The sequence below is a fragment of the Oncorhynchus keta genome, chromosome 29 (assembly GCF_023373465.1).
Source record: "Oncorhynchus keta strain PuntledgeMale-10-30-2019 chromosome 29, Oket_V2, whole genome shotgun sequence".
NCBI lineage: Eukaryota > Metazoa > Chordata > Actinopteri > Salmoniformes > Salmonidae > Oncorhynchus > Oncorhynchus keta.
Window position 1 is genome coordinate 4,189,910 of NC_068449.1, and position 15,472 is coordinate 4,205,381.

General features: G+C 41.3%; 2 protein-coding genes across 30 annotated transcripts in view; both read right to left on the reverse strand.

Annotated features, from left to right (window-relative positions):
- LOC118376686 (zinc finger protein 513) overlaps nt 1–15,472 on the reverse strand; it is a 17,288-nt gene extending 1,816 nt beyond the window's left edge. The window contains exons 1-5 of one of the 8 annotated variants that reach the window (XM_052485740.1): nt 15,404–15,472; nt 14,844–14,972; nt 10,687–10,800; nt 2,062–2,694; nt 1–1,110 (exon numbers count right to left, since the gene is read on the reverse strand). The exon at nt 1–1,110 is cut by the window's left edge and continues 1,816 nt beyond it. In XM_052485740.1, coding sequence (XP_052341700.1) covers nt 347–1,110; nt 2,062–2,694; nt 10,687–10,800; nt 14,844–14,883 — 1,551 coding nt within the window. In that variant the 5' untranslated portion in view covers nt 14,884–14,972; nt 15,404–15,472 and the 3' untranslated portion in view covers nt 1–346. The other 7 variants (XM_052485739.1, XM_052485742.1, XM_052485741.1 and 4 more) reach the window with 7 other exon arrangements.
- LOC127913540 (uncharacterized) lies at nt 5,441–10,680 on the reverse strand. 22 transcript variants are annotated; one of them, XM_052485762.1, is made up of 4 exons: nt 10,204–10,354; nt 9,645–9,932; nt 8,645–9,197; nt 5,441–8,460 (listed from the first exon to the last, which is right to left on the reverse strand). In XM_052485762.1, the coding sequence occupies exon 4, from the start codon at nt 8,077–8,079 to the stop codon at nt 6,841–6,843; it is 1,239 nt and encodes a 412-aa protein (XP_052341722.1). In that variant the 5' UTR covers nt 8,080–8,460; nt 8,645–9,197; nt 9,645–9,932; nt 10,204–10,354; the 3' UTR covers nt 5,441–6,840. The 22 variants fall into 21 exon arrangements, with proteins under 22 accessions (XP_052341722.1, XP_052341718.1, XP_052341714.1 ...); XM_052485758.1 differs by lacking the exon at nt 9,645–9,932 and adding an exon at nt 9,315–9,555 and having other exon boundaries at nt 9,958–10,354; XM_052485754.1 differs by lacking the exon at nt 9,645–9,932 and adding an exon at nt 9,292–9,555 and having other exon boundaries at nt 9,958–10,354.

Here is a 15,472-nt window from a genome sequence, read left to right on the forward strand (position 1 = left end):
TGTGTGTCTCAGTGGAGTGTGTGTGTGTGTGTGTGTGTCTCAGTGGTGTGTGTGTGTGTGTGTGTGTCTCCGTGGTGTGTGTGTGTGTGTCTCAGGGGTGTGTGTGTCTCAGTGCTTTGTGTGTCTCAGTGGTGTGTGTGTGTGTGTCTCAGTGGAGTGTGTGTCTCAGTGGAGTGTGTGTGTGTGTGTGTATCAGTGGAGTGTGTGTGTGTCTCAGTGGAGTGTGTGTCTCAGTGGAGTGTGTGTGTGTGTCTCAGTGGAGTGTGTGTGTGTGTGTGTGTGTGTCTCAGTGCTGTGTGTGTCTCAGTGGTGTGTGTGTGTGTGTGTGTGTGTGTGTGTGTGTGTGTCAGTGCTGTGTGTTGCTGTCTGCTGTAGTGTCCTGGTGTGTGTGTTTGTCCCAGCTGTGTGTGTTGTGTCTGTGTTTCCTCTGATGGCGTTTGTAGTTGTCCCAGTGTCCCGTAGTGTAGTCACACTCAGCACAGCCATACGGCTTCTCCCCTGTGTGTCTCAACATGTGTCTCTTCAGGTTCATACTCTGGTTACAGCTGTAGCCACACACAGAGCAGTGGAACGGCTTGGCTCCAGAGTGAATCCTCTCATGGCGCCTCAGGTTGGCCAGGTTCCCGCAGGCGTAGGCGCACTGGGGACAGCGGTAGGGCTTCTCCCCCGTGTGGACCCGGAGGTGTCGTTTCAGGTTGTCCAGGTGGGCCGAGGCGTAAGGGCACTGAGGGCAGCGGTGGGGCTTCTCCCCGCTGTGGATGTGGGCGTGTCGGGCCAGGTGGTTGGGGTAGAGGGAGAGGAAGGGGCAGAGAGGGCAGCGGTACAGCTTGCTGGCCCCCGGCCGGACTGTGTGCGAGTCTGTGTCAGTGGGGCTGGAGGAGCCTATATCCTTAGAGAGGACAAACTCAGAACATTGACTACACATCAGTCCTCTGCCCTCCGCCTCTCTCTCTCCTTCCAGGGTGAGGCCACAGGAGCGACAACAGAGGGGGAAGAGGAGGTCAGGGAGAGGGGCGGAGGGGGGGAGAGAGGGAGAGGCTACCCCCCCTAGGGACTGGAGGAAATCAGAGTCCTTCCTCACACACACTGTCAGGTCTGACAAAATGGCATCTGGAGGAGAGAACAGTACACACACACACACACAACCTTTAGTTCAGTAACCAGCCAACCAAACAGAGCTTCTTCCTCTTTTTAAACTGCAGTTTCAGGAAGTTAACCAACACTTCTCCTTTCACTCTGAGCTCCAGGCTAGAACTTTCAAAAGAAACCATCCTCTTTTCTGGAACATATTACCTCTGTGTGTGTGTGTGTGTGTGTGTGTGTGTGTGTGTGTGTGTGTGTGTGTGTGTGTGTGTGTGTGTGTGTGTGTGTGTGTGTGTGTGTGTGTGTGTGTGTGTGTGTGTGTGTGTGTCTAAGTGTGTGTGTGTGTGTGTGTAAGTGTGTCTAAGTGTGTGTGTGTTTGTGTTTGTGTGTGTGTCTAAGTGTGTGTGTTTGTGTGTGTGTGTCTAAGTGTGTGTGTCTAAGTGTGTGTGTCTAAGTGTGTGTGTCTAAGTGTGTGTGTGTGTGTGTTTGTGTGTGTGTGTGTGTGTGTTTGTGTGTGTCTAAGTGTGTGTGTGTGTGTCTAAGTGTGTGTGTGTGTGTGTGTGTGTCTAAGTGTGTGTTTGTGTGTGTGTCTAAGTGTGTGTGTGTGTGTGTCTAAGTGTGTGTGTGTTTGTGTGTGTCTAAGTGTGTGTGTCTAAGTGTGTGTGTTTAAGTGTGTGTGTGTGTGTGTGTGTCTAAGTGTGTCTAAGTGTGTGTGTGTTTGTGTTTGTGTGTGTGTCTAAGTGTGTGTGTGTGTTTGTGTGTGTGTCTAAGTGTGTCTAAGTGTGTGTGTGTGTGTCTAAGTGTGTGTGTGTGTTTGTGTGTGTCTAAGTGTGTCTAAGTGTGTGTGTGTGTGTCTAAGTGTGTCTAAGTGTGTGTGTGTGTTTGTGTGTGTGTCTAAGTGTGTGTGTGTGTGTGTGTGTGTGTGTGTGTGTGTGTGTGTGTGTGTGTGTGTGTGCTCGCCTGACTGTATGCCCTTACCTTCACCGTTTTCTCTGTGTTTTCGTCTGCTGCGTCTCTTCAGTGTGTGTGTGCGTTGCGGCCGGGGCTGAGGCTCCTGGCTGTGCGAGCGCTGGTGCCTCCGCAGGTTCCCCAGGGAACTACAGGCATAGCTGCAGGCGTTGCAGAGGTAGGGCTTCTCCCCGGTGTGTGTGCGCGTGTGTCTCTGCAGGTTGACCCTCTGTGTAGAGGCGTAGGGGCAGTGGGGACAGCGGTAGGGCTTCTCTCCATCATGGGTTCTCATGTGGCGTTTGAGATGGTTGGAGTAGCGAGAGGAGAAACTACACAGAGAGCACGTGTACAGCTTCATACAGACTTCTTCATCACCCGCCTTACTCCTCTTCCTCTTCCTGTTCTTCCCGCCACTTGATTGGACAGCCGGGGTTGACTCCTCCCCCTGTGAGGTATCCTCCATGGCTGTGTGTGATTCTGATTGGAGGCCCTCTTCGCAGCTCAGGCAGTAGAGTCCCGCCCCCAAGTCAAGTCCTGCTCCCAGGTCAAGGTCGGCCCCCATCAATTGGCGGCACCCCTTACAGGAGAGGAATGCTGGGAAGGCTGAGTCACCCGAAGCTGGAAGGCTGGTGCCGTCATCACTCAGAGAGAACACTGTCATACCTGACAGAGAGAGAGAGAGATGGAGGGAGGGAGAGAGAGGGAGAGAGAGAGAGAAGGGAGAGAGAGAGCGAGAGGGAGGGAGAGAGAGAGGGAGGGAGGGAGAGAGAGAGAGAGAGAGAAGAGAGAGAGAGAGAGGGAGGGAGAGAGAGAAGGAGGGAGAGAGAGAGAAGGAGGGAGAGAGAGAGAAGGAGGGAGAGAGAAAAGGAGAGAGAAAGGAGAGAGAGAGAAAGGAGGGATATAGAGAAGGAGAGAGAGAGAGGGAAGAGTGAGAGAGAGAAGGAGAGAGAGAGAGGGAGAGAGAGAGAGAGAAGGAGGGAGAGAGAAGGAGGGAGAGAGAGAGAAGGAGAGAGAGAGAGAAGGAGGGAGAGAGAGAGAAGGAGGGAGAGAGAGAGGGAGAAGGAGGGATAGTGCTAGAGCGAGGACAAAGAGAGAAGTAGAGAGAAAGGGGTAGAGAGAGAGGAAGAGAGCAGGGGAGAGACGGAGAGAGAGAGAGAAGGATGGAGAGAGAGAGAGAAGGAGGGAGAGAGAGAGAGAGAGAGAAGGAGCACACAACAGCATTTGGTCAAAGACTCGTAAAACCATATTCAATGCATTCGGAAAGTATTCAGACCCCTGGACTTTTCCCACGTTTTGTTAAGTTACACAGCCTTATTCTAAAATGGATTAAATGAAAGAAATTCCTCCATCTACACACAATACCCCATAATGACAAAGCGAAAACAGGTTTAGAAATGTTTGCAAATTTATACAAAAATAAAAATACAGAAATACCTTATTTACATTAGTATTCAGACCCTTTGCAATGAGACTCAACATTAAGCTCAGGTGGATACTGTTTCCGTCGATCATCCTTGAGATGTTTCTACAACGTTATTGAAGGTCCCCAAAAACACAGAGGCCTCCATCATTCTTAAATGGAAGAAGTTTGGAACCACCAAAACTCTGGTCAGGGAGGCGACCAAGAATCCAATGGTCACTCTGACAGAGCTCCAGAGTTCCTCTTTGGAGATGGGAGAACCTTCCAGAAGGACAACCATCTCCGCAGCACTCCACCAATCAGGCCTTTATGGTAGTGTGGCCAGACGGAAGCCACTCCTCAGTAAAAGGCACATGACAGCCTGCTTGGATTTTGCCAAAAGGCACCTAAAGGACTCTCAGATCACGAGAAACAAGATTCTCTGGTCTGATGAAAGCAAGACTGAACTTTGTGGCCTGAATGCCAAGCGTCCCGACTGGAGGAAACCATGCACCGCTCAGCATCTGGTCAATACCATCCCTACGGTGAAGCATGGATGTTTTTCAGCGGCAGGGACTGAGAGACTGGTCAGGATCGAGGGAAAGATGAACGGAGCAAATTACAAAGAGATTCTTGCTCCAGAGTGTTCAGGACTTCAGACTGGAGGCCTTCCAACAGGACAACGAACCTAAGCACACAGCCAAGACCATGTAGGAGTGGCTTTGGGAAAAGTCTCAATGTCCTTGAGTGGCCCAGCCAGAATCCGATCGAACATCTCTGGAGAGACCTCCCCATCCAACCTGACAGAGCTTGAGAGGATCTGCAGAGAAGAATGGGAGAAACCCCCTAAATACAGGTGTGCCAAGTATGTAGCGTCATACCCAAGAAGACTCAAGGCTGTAATCGCTGTCAAAGGTGCTTCAACAAAGTACTGAGTAAAGGGTATAAATACTTATGTAAATCTGATATTTCAGTTTAGTTTTTTTACATTTGCAAAAATTTATAAAAAACTATTTTTTAAATGGGGTATTGTGTTTAGATTGATGAAGGGAAAAATGATTTAATCAATTTTAGAATAAGGCTGTAACGTAACAAAATGTTGAAAAAGTCAAGGGGTCTGAACATTTTCCGAATGCCCTGTAAGTGTGTCTGTGTACTTGTCAGTGTCAGCCTGGTCACTAGAAAAAAGATCCTATTGGTCACTAGAAAAAAGCATCCTATTGGTCACTAGAAAAAAGCATTCTATTGGTCACTAGAAAAAGCATTCTACTGGTGACTAGAAATAGCATTCTATTGGTCACTAGAAAAAGCATTCTACTGGTGACTAGAAATAGCATTCTATTGGTCCCTAGAAATAGGATTCTATTCGTCCCCAGAAATAGCATTCTATTGGTCACTAGAAATAGCATTCTATTGGTCACTAGAAATAGCATTCTATTGGTCCCTAGAAAAAGGATTCTATTGGTCCCTAGAAATAGCATTCTATTGGTCCCTAGAAATAGCATTCTATTGGTCACTAGAAATAGCATTCTATTGGTCCCTAGAAATAGCATTCTATTAGTAGTCCCTAGAAACAGCATTCTATTGGTCACTAGAAATAACATTCTATTGGTCACTAGAATTGGCATTCTATTGGTCACTAGAAATAGCATTCTATTGGTCACTAGAAATAGCATTCTATTGGTCCCTAGAAATAGCATTCTATTGGTCCCTAGAAATAGCATTCTATTGGTCCCTAGAAATAGCATTCTATTGGTCCCTAGAAATAGCATTCTATTGGTCCCTAGAAATAGCATTCTATTGGTCCCTAGAAATAGCATTCTATTGGTCCCTAGAAATAGCATTCTATTGGTCCCTAGAAATAGCATTCTATTAGTCACTAGCAACAGCATTCTATTGGTCACTAGAAATAGCATTCTATTGGTCCCTAGAAATAGCATTCTATTGGTTCTTAGAAATAGCATTCTATTGGTCACTAGAAATAGCATTATATTGGTCACTAGAAATAGCATTCTATTAGTCACTAGCAACAGCATTCTATTGGTCACTAGAAATAGCATTCTATTGGTCCCTAGAAATAGTATTCTATTAGTAGTCCCTAGAAACAGCATTATATTGGTCCCTAGAAATAGCATTCTATTGGTCCCTAGAAATAGCATTCTATTGGTCCCTAGAAATAGCATTCTATTGGTCCTAGAAATAGCATTCTATTGGTCCCTAGAAATAGCATTCTATTGGTCCCTAGAAATAGCATTCTTTTGGTCCCTAGAAATAGCATCCTATTGGTCCCTAGAAATAGCATTCTATTGGTCCCTAGAAATAGCATTCTATTGGTCCCTAGAAATAGCATTCTATTAGTCACTAGCAACAGCATTCTATTGGTCACTAGAAATAGCATTCTATTGGTCCCTAGAAATAGCATTCTATTGGTTCTTAGAAATAGCATTCTATTGGTCCCTAGAAATAGCATTCTATTAGTAGTCCCTAGAAACAGCATTCTATTGGTCACTATAAATAGCATTCTATTGGTCCCTAGAAATAGCATTCTATTAGTAGTCCCTAGAAACAGCATTCTACTGGTCACTAGAAATAGCATTCTATTGGTTCCTAGAAATAGCATTCTATTGGTCCCTAGAAATAGCATTCTATTAGTAGTCCCTAGAAACAGCATTCTATTGGTCACTAGAAATAACATTCTATTGGTCCCTAGAAATAGCATGCTATTAGTCACTAGCAACAGCATTCTATTGGTCACTAGAAATAGCATTCTATTGGTCCCTAGAAATAGCATTCTATTAGTAGTCCCTAGAAACAGCATTCTATTGGTCACTAGAAATAGCATTATATTGGTCACTAGAAATAGCATTCTATTAGTCACTAGCAACAGCATTCTATTGGTCACTAGAAATAGCATTCTATTGGTCCCTAGAAATAGCATTCTATTAGTAGTCCCTAGAAACAGCATTCTATTGGTCACTAGAAATAGCATTATATTGGTCACTAGAAATAGCATTCTATTAGTCACTAGCAACAGCATTCTATTGGTCACTAGAAATAGCATTCTATTGGTCCCTAGAAATAGTATTCTATTAGTAGTCCCTAGAAACAGCATTATATTGGTCCCTAGAAATAGCATTCTATTGGTCCCTAGAAATAGCATTCTATTGGTCCCTAGAAATAGCATTCTATTGGTCCCTAGAAATAGCATTCTATTGGTCCCTAGAAATAGCATTCTATTGGTCCCTAGAAATAGCATTCTTTGGTCCCTAGAAATAGCATCCTATTGGTCCCTAGAAATAGCATTCTATTGGTCCCTAGAAATAGCATTCTATTGGTCCCTAGAAATAGCATTCTATTGGTTCCTAGAAATAGCATTGTATTGGTTCCTAGAAATAGCATTCTATTGGTCACTAAAATAGCATTCTATTGGTTCTTAGAAATAGCATTCTATTGGTCCCTAGAAATAGCATTCTATTAGTAGTCCCTAGAAACAGCATTCTATTGGTCACTATAAATAGCATTCTATTGGTCCCTAGAAATAGCATTCTATTAGTAGTCCCTAGAAACAGCATTCTACTGGTCACTAGAAATAGCATTCTATTGGTTCCTAGAAATAGCATTCTATTGGTCCCTAGAAATAGCATTCTATTAGTAGTCCCTAGAAACAGCATTCTATTGGTCACTAGAAATAGCATTCTATTAGTCACTAGCAACAGCATTCTATTGGTCACTAGAAATAGCATTCTATTGGTTCCTAGAAATAACATTCTATTGGTCCCTAGAAATAGCATTCTATTAGTAGTCCCTAGAAACAGCATTCTATTGGTCACTATAAATAGCATTCTATTGGTCCCTAGAAATAGCATTCTATTAGTAGTCCCTAGAAACAGCATTCTATTGGTCACTAGAAATAGCATTCTATTAGTCACTAGCAACAGCATTCTATTGGTCACTAGAAATAGCATTCTATTGGTCCCTAGAAATAGCATTCTATTAGTAGTCCCTAGAAACAGCATTCTATTGGTCACTAGAAATAGCATTCTATTGGTCACTAGAAATAGCATTATATTAGTCACTAGCAACAGCATTCTATTGGTCACTAGAAATAGCATTCTATTGGTCCCTAGAAATAGCATTCTATTAGTAGTCCCTAGAAACAGCATTCTATTGGTCACTAGAAATAGCATTGTATTGGTCACTAGAAATAGCATTCTATTAGTCACTAGCAACAGCATTCTATTGGTCACTAGAAATAGCATTCTATTGGTCCCTAGAAATAGAATTATATTAGTAGTCCCTAGAAACAGCATTCTATTGGTCACTAGAAATAGCATTCTATTGGTCACTAGAAATAGCATTATATTAGTCACTAGCAACAGCATTCTATTGGTCACTAGAAATAGCATTCTATTGGTCACTAGAAATAGCATTCTATTAGTCACTAGAAATAGCATTCTATTAGTCACTAGCAACAGCATTCTATTGGTCCCTAGAAATAGCATTCTATTAGTAGTCCCCAGAAACAGCATTCTATTGGTCACTAGAAATAGCATTCTATTGGTCACTAGAAATAGCATTATATTAGTCACTAGAAATAGCATTTTATTAGTCACTAGAAACAGCATTCTATTGGTCCCTAGAAATAGCATTTTATTAGTCACTAGCCACTTGCGGACATCGGAAAAGGTCCTGAGGACATCGATATCGACCTACAAAAAATATATATAAAATGTTTTGAAAACTATTGCAGAGCACTGGTGTGATGGTCGAAGAGCGCTGCTTATGCTGTGTTCAAAACAACTCGGGAACTCTGGGGGAGAAAAAATGCGCTCCGAATTAACCCTGTTTTAACTATGCTGAATTAACCCTGTTTACCACTCGGAATTAAACCTGTTTACCACTCGGAATTAACCCTGTTTACCACTCGGAATTAACCCTGTTTTAACTATGCTGAATTAACCCTGTTTACCACTCGGAATTAACCCTGTTTACCACTCGGAATTAACCCTGTTTACCACTCGGAATTAACCCTGTTTATCGTTCGGAATTAACCCTGTTTACCACTCGGAATTAACCCTGTTTACCACTCGGAATTAACCCTGTTTACCACTCGGAATTAACCCTGTTTACCACTCGGAATTAACCCTGTTTACCACTCGGAATTAACCCTGTTTATCGTTCGGAAGTAAACCTGTTTATCGCTCGGAAGTAAACCTGTTTACCACTCGGAATTAACCCTGTTTACCACTCGGAATTAACCCTGTTTACCACTCGGAATTAACCCTGTTTACCACTCGGAATTAACCCTGTTTACCACTCGGAATTAACCCTGTTTATCGTTCGGAAGTAAACCTGTTTATCGTTCGGAAGTAAACCTGTTTACCACTCGGAATTAACCCTGTTTACCACTCGGAATTAACCCTGTTTACCACCCGGAATTAACCCTGTTTACCACTCGGAATTAACCCTGTTTACCACTCGGAATTAACCCTGTTTACCACCCGGAATTAACCCTGTTTACCACTCGGAATTAACCCTGTTTACCACTCGGAATTAACCCTGTTTTAACTATGCTGAATTAACCCTGTTTACCACTCGGAATTAACCCTGTTTACCACTCGGAATTAACCCTGTTTACCACTCGGAATTAACCCTGTTTACCACTCGGAATTAACCCTGTTTACCACCCGGAATTAACCCTGTTTACCACTCGGAATTAACCCTGTTTACCACTCGGAATTAACCCTGTTTACCACTCGGAATTAACCTGGTTTACCACTCGGAATTAACCCTGTTTACCACTCGGAATTAACCCTGTTTTAACTATGCTGAATTAACCCTGTTTACCACTCGGAATTAACCCTGTTTACCACTCGGAATTAACCCTGTTTACCACTCGGAATTAACCCTGTTTTAACTATGCTGAATTAACCTGGTTTACCGTTCGGAATTAACCCTGTTTACCACTCGGAATTAACCCTGTTTTAACTATGCTGAATTAACCCTGTTTTAACTATGCTGAATTAACCCTGTTTTAACTATGCTGAATTAACCCTGTTTTAACTATGCTGAATTAACCCTGTTTACCACTCGGAATTAACCCTGTTTACCACTCGGAATTAACCCTGTTTACCACCCGGAATTAACCCTGTTTACCACTCGGAATTAACCTGGTTTACCACTCGGAATTAACCCTGTTTACCATTGAATTAACCTGGTTTACCACTCGGAATTAACCCTGTTTTAACTATGCTGAATTAACCCTGTTTACCACTCGGAATTAACCCTGTTAACCACTGGAATTAACCCTGTTTACCACTCGGAATTAACCCTGTTTTAACTATGCTGAATTAACCCTGTTTTAACTATGCTGAATTAACCCTGTTTTAACTATGCTGAATTAACCCTGTTTTAACTATGCTGAATTAACCCTGTTTTAACTATGCTGAATTAACCCTGTTTACCACTCGGAATTAACCCTGTTTACCACTCGGAATTAACCCTGTTTTAACTATGCTGAATTAAACCTGTTTTAACTATGCTGAATTAACCCTGTTTTAACTATGCTGAATTAACCCTGTTTTAACTATGCTGAATTAACCCTGTTTTAACTATGCTGAATTAACCCTGTTTTAACTATGCTGAATTAACCCTGTTTTAACTATGCTGAATTAACCCTGTTTTAACTATGCTGAATTAACCCTGTTTACCACTCGGAATTAACCCTGTTTACCACTCGGAATTAACCCTGTTTTAACTATGCTGAATTAAACCTGTTTTAACTATGCTGAATTAACCCTGTTTTAACTATGCTGAATTAACCCTGTTTTAACTATGCTGAATTAACCCTGTTTTAACTATGCTGAATTAACCCTGTTTTAACTATGCTGAATTAACCCTGTTTACCACTCGGAATTAACCCTGTTTACCACTCTGTTAACCCTGTTTTAACTATGCTGAATTAACCCTGTTTTAACTATGCTGAATTAACCCTGTTTTAACTATGCTGAATTAACCCTGTTTTAACTATGCTGAATTAACCCTGTTTAACACTCGGAATTAACCCTGTTTAACACTCGGAATTAAACCTGTTTACCACTCGGAATTAACCCTGTTTATCGTTCGGAAGTACACCTGTAACCACGCAGAACTAATGCATCACAAAATAGACGTTCATCCATAATTTCGTAAGTGAAACTATGAGATCAAGTTGGTCCGTGTGTGTGTATACGTGTAAGTGTGTGTGTGTGTCTGACCTGTGTCTCTGTCCAGCCCCATGATCTCTGTGTCTCCAAACTCACAGAGCTCTCCACTAAGCAGGAAGTCACTGTCCAGAACCAGGCATCCTGGTTCACACTCCACACCGTCTACTATATCTCACACACACACACACACACACACACACACACACACACACACACACACACACACACACACACACACACACACACACACACACACACACACACACAGGTAATAACACACCATCATTATACTACACTGTCTACTGTAATACACACCATCATTATACTACACACACCATCATTATACTACACACACCATCATTATACTACACACCATCATTATACTACACTGTCTACTGTAATACACACCATCATTATACTACACCGTCTACTGGAATACACACCATCATTATACTACACACACCATCATTATACTACACTGTCTACTGTAATACACACCATCATTATACTACACACCATCATTATACTACACACCATCATTATACTACACTGTCTACTGTAATACACACCATCATTATACTACACACACCATCATTATACTACACACCATCATTATACTACACTGTCTACTGTAATACACACCATCATTATACTACACACCATCATTATACTACACTGTCTACTGTAATACACACCATCATTATACTACACTGTCTACTGTAATACACACCATCATTATACTACACACCATCATTATACTACACTGTCTACTGTAATACACACCATCATTATACTACACACACCATCATTATACTACACACCATCATTATACTACACTGTCTACTGTAATACACACCATCATTATACTACACACCATCATTATACTACACTGTCTACTGTAATACACACCATCATTATACTACACACCATCATTATACTACACACCATCATTATACTACACTGTCTACTGTAATAAACACCATCATTATACTACACACACCATCATTATACTACACACCATCATTATACTACACACCATCATTATACTACACTGTCTACTGTAATACACACCATCATTATACTACACACACCATCATTATACTACACACACCATCATTATACTACACGGTCTACTGTAATACACACCATCATTATACTACACACCATCATTATACTACACTGTCTACTGTAATACACACCATCATTATACTACACACATCATTATACTACACACACCATCATTATACTACACTGTCTACTGTAATACACACCATCATTATACTACACACCATCATTATACTACACACCATCATTATACTACACACCATCATTATACTAAACACACCATCATTATACTACACTGTCTACTGTAATACACACCATCATTATACTACACACCATCATTATACTACACACCATCATTAACTAAACACACCATCATTATACTACACTGTCTACATTAATACACACCATCATTATACTACACACCATCATTATACTACACTGTCTACTGTAATACACACCATCATTATACTAAACACACCATCATTATACTACACACACCATCATTATACTACACACCATCATTAAATACACACCATCATTATACTAAACACACCATCATTATACTACACACACCATCATTATACTACACACCATCATTATACTACACGGTCTACTGTAATACACACCATCATTATACTACACACCATCATTATACTAAACACACCATCATTATACTACACTGTCTACTATACTACACACCATCATTATACTACACACCACTTATATACACACCATCATTATACTACACACACCATCATTATACTACACACCATCATTATACTACACACACCATCATTATACTACACCGTCTACTGTAATACACACCATCATTATACTACACACCATCATTATACTACACTGTCTTTTGTAATTACACACCATCATTATACTACACACCATCATTATACTACACACCATCATTATACTACACTGTCATTATACTACACACCATCATTATACTACACTGTCTACTGTAATACACACCATCATTATACTACACACCATCATTATACTACACACCATCATTATACTACACTGTCTTTTGTAATACACACCATCATTATACTACACACTGTACACATCATTATACTACACACCATCATTATACTACACTGTCTACTGTAATACACACCATCATTATACTACACACCCATCATTATACTACACTGTCTACTGTAATACACACCATCATTATACTACACACACCATCATTATACTACACTGTCTACTGTAATACACACCATCATTATACTACACACACCATCATTATACTACACACCATCATTATACTACACACCATCATTATACTACACACCATCATTATACTACACACCATCATTATACTACACACCATCATTATACTACACTGTCTACTGTAATACACACCATCATTATACTACACACCATCATTATACTACACTGTCTACTGTAATACACACCATCATTATACTACACTGTCTACTGTAATACACACCATCATTATACTACACACACCATCATTATACTACACCGTCTACTGTAATACACACCATCATTATACTACACACACCATCATTATACTACACTGTCTACTGTAATACACACCATCATTATACTACACACCATCATTATACTACACTGTCTACTGTAATACACACCATCATTATACTACACTGTCTACTGTAATACACACCATCATTATACTACACACCCCATCATTATACTACACACTGTCTACTGTAATACACACCATCATTATACTACACTGTCTACTGTAATACACACCATCATTATACTACACACCATCATTATACTACACTGTCTTTTGTAATACACACCATCATTATACTACACACCTACTGTAAATACACACCATCATTATACTACACACCATCATTATACTACACTGTCTCATTATACTACACACCATCATTATACTACACTGTCTACTGTAATACACACCATCATTATACTACACACACCATCATTATACTACACCGTCTACTGTAATACACACCATCATTATACTACACACCATCATTATACTACACACCATCATTATACTACACACCATCATTATACTACACTGTCTACTGTAATACACACCATCATTATACTACACCGTCTACTGGAATACACAATAACCTTTATCACACTAATATAGCACTGTGGGGTGATTGAAGAGGAGAGGCAGGGGAGAAGGAGGGAGAGAAAGAGGAAGGGAGAGGGAGGAAGCAAGGGGAGAAGGAGGGAGAGAAAGGAAGGGAGGAAGCAAGGGAAGAGTGAGAGAAAGAGGGGGGGGGGGGCAGGAGGAGATTGAGATGAGGGAGGGAGGAGAGGTCAGGGAGGGGAAGTAGAGACAGGAAGCAGAGAGGACGAAGGGAGGAAGAGATGAGATAACTCACACACAGGATGGGATACACACATTCATGAGGACGAAGAGAGGAGGATGACACCCAACCATGCACACATGCATGATGAGAGAGAGAGAGAGAGAGAGAGAGAGAGAGAGAGAGAGAGAGAAAGAGAGAAACAGAGAGAAACAGAGAGAGAGCAACAGAGACAGAGAGAGAGAGAGAGAGAGAGAGAGAGAGAGAGAGAGACAGAGAGAGGGAGACAGAGAGAGGGAGACAGAGAGAGGGAGACAGAGAGAGGGAGACAGAGAGAGGGAGACAGAGCGAGAGAGAGACAGAGCGAGAGAGAGACAGAGCAAGAGAGACAGAGAGAGGAGAGAGAGAGAGAGAGAGAGAGAGAGAGAGAGAGAGAGAGAGAGAGAGAGAGAGAGAGAGAGAGAGAGAGAGAGAGAGAGAGAGAGAGAGAGAGACATTACAGTTCTGGAAGCTAACAGACGTTTAACTATTGAAGTACACATCAACTCTGTAACTATATGATCAAATCCTGTATCCAAGTTTAAATTTACATTTACATTTAAGTCATTTAGCAGACGCTCTTATCCAGAGCGACTTAAGTTGTATATACCCAAACCCAAGACTTCATTCAAATCAGTACAAGTATGGATTACAGTTGATCTAGTAAGCAACATGAGCACTCCTCTAGAAGGTACAAGTATGGATTACAGTTGAGTTAGTTTTGTGATAACTCCTTCACCACCCACTCAATACCATGACTATAGTAGGTAGAAAAGGCTATGAAACTGTACTTACATTTGACGGGCTGTGGGTTTGATTGTTTTCTCCTTGGCATTCTTCCTCTCTGTCAGTTAGTCGCACGCAGTTCCCTCTGTGGGCGAAGCACTGATCTATACGGCGTGTAGGCTGGTCATATTCCTCTTCCTCCAAAGGACAAGGACACAACTATCAGTGTCATCAGTCATCACACACACACACACACACACACACACACACACACACACACACGTTAGCTAACTAGCTTGCTAAATATGCGGGGGATGGCTAACATAGTTTGTTAGTCTAACCGAGAACATCGTTAGCTCGCTCTATTTAACAGACAGTGAGTTGTTCTATCTGTGTCTCTATTGGGAAGAAATTGGTCCGATAGAAGCGACTCATCTGTCTAACTTAGATAGCTACAGCTACGCTAACTAATGGTCGGTATTTAGGAGAAAACGACAACAACAACACAAAAATAGCCTATACGTTTAGTTAAATGTAAATCCTAAACAACAAGCTAACTTTACATCAACTTAAATTGTTGTTTAATATATATATATATATTTTTTCGGTTAAAATAGTCTCTTACTAACTTCCTCGAGGGTCCAATGTGTACATACTGCGAGTTCATGGGGAATGACGTCAGAGTCCTTTTTTGTAAA

Coding starts and splice junctions, on each gene's coding strand:
- LOC127913540 (XM_052485764.1), bottom strand. CDS start 8,079: ATGCTATTTCTAGGGACCAATAGAATGCTGTTTCTAGTGACTAATAAA.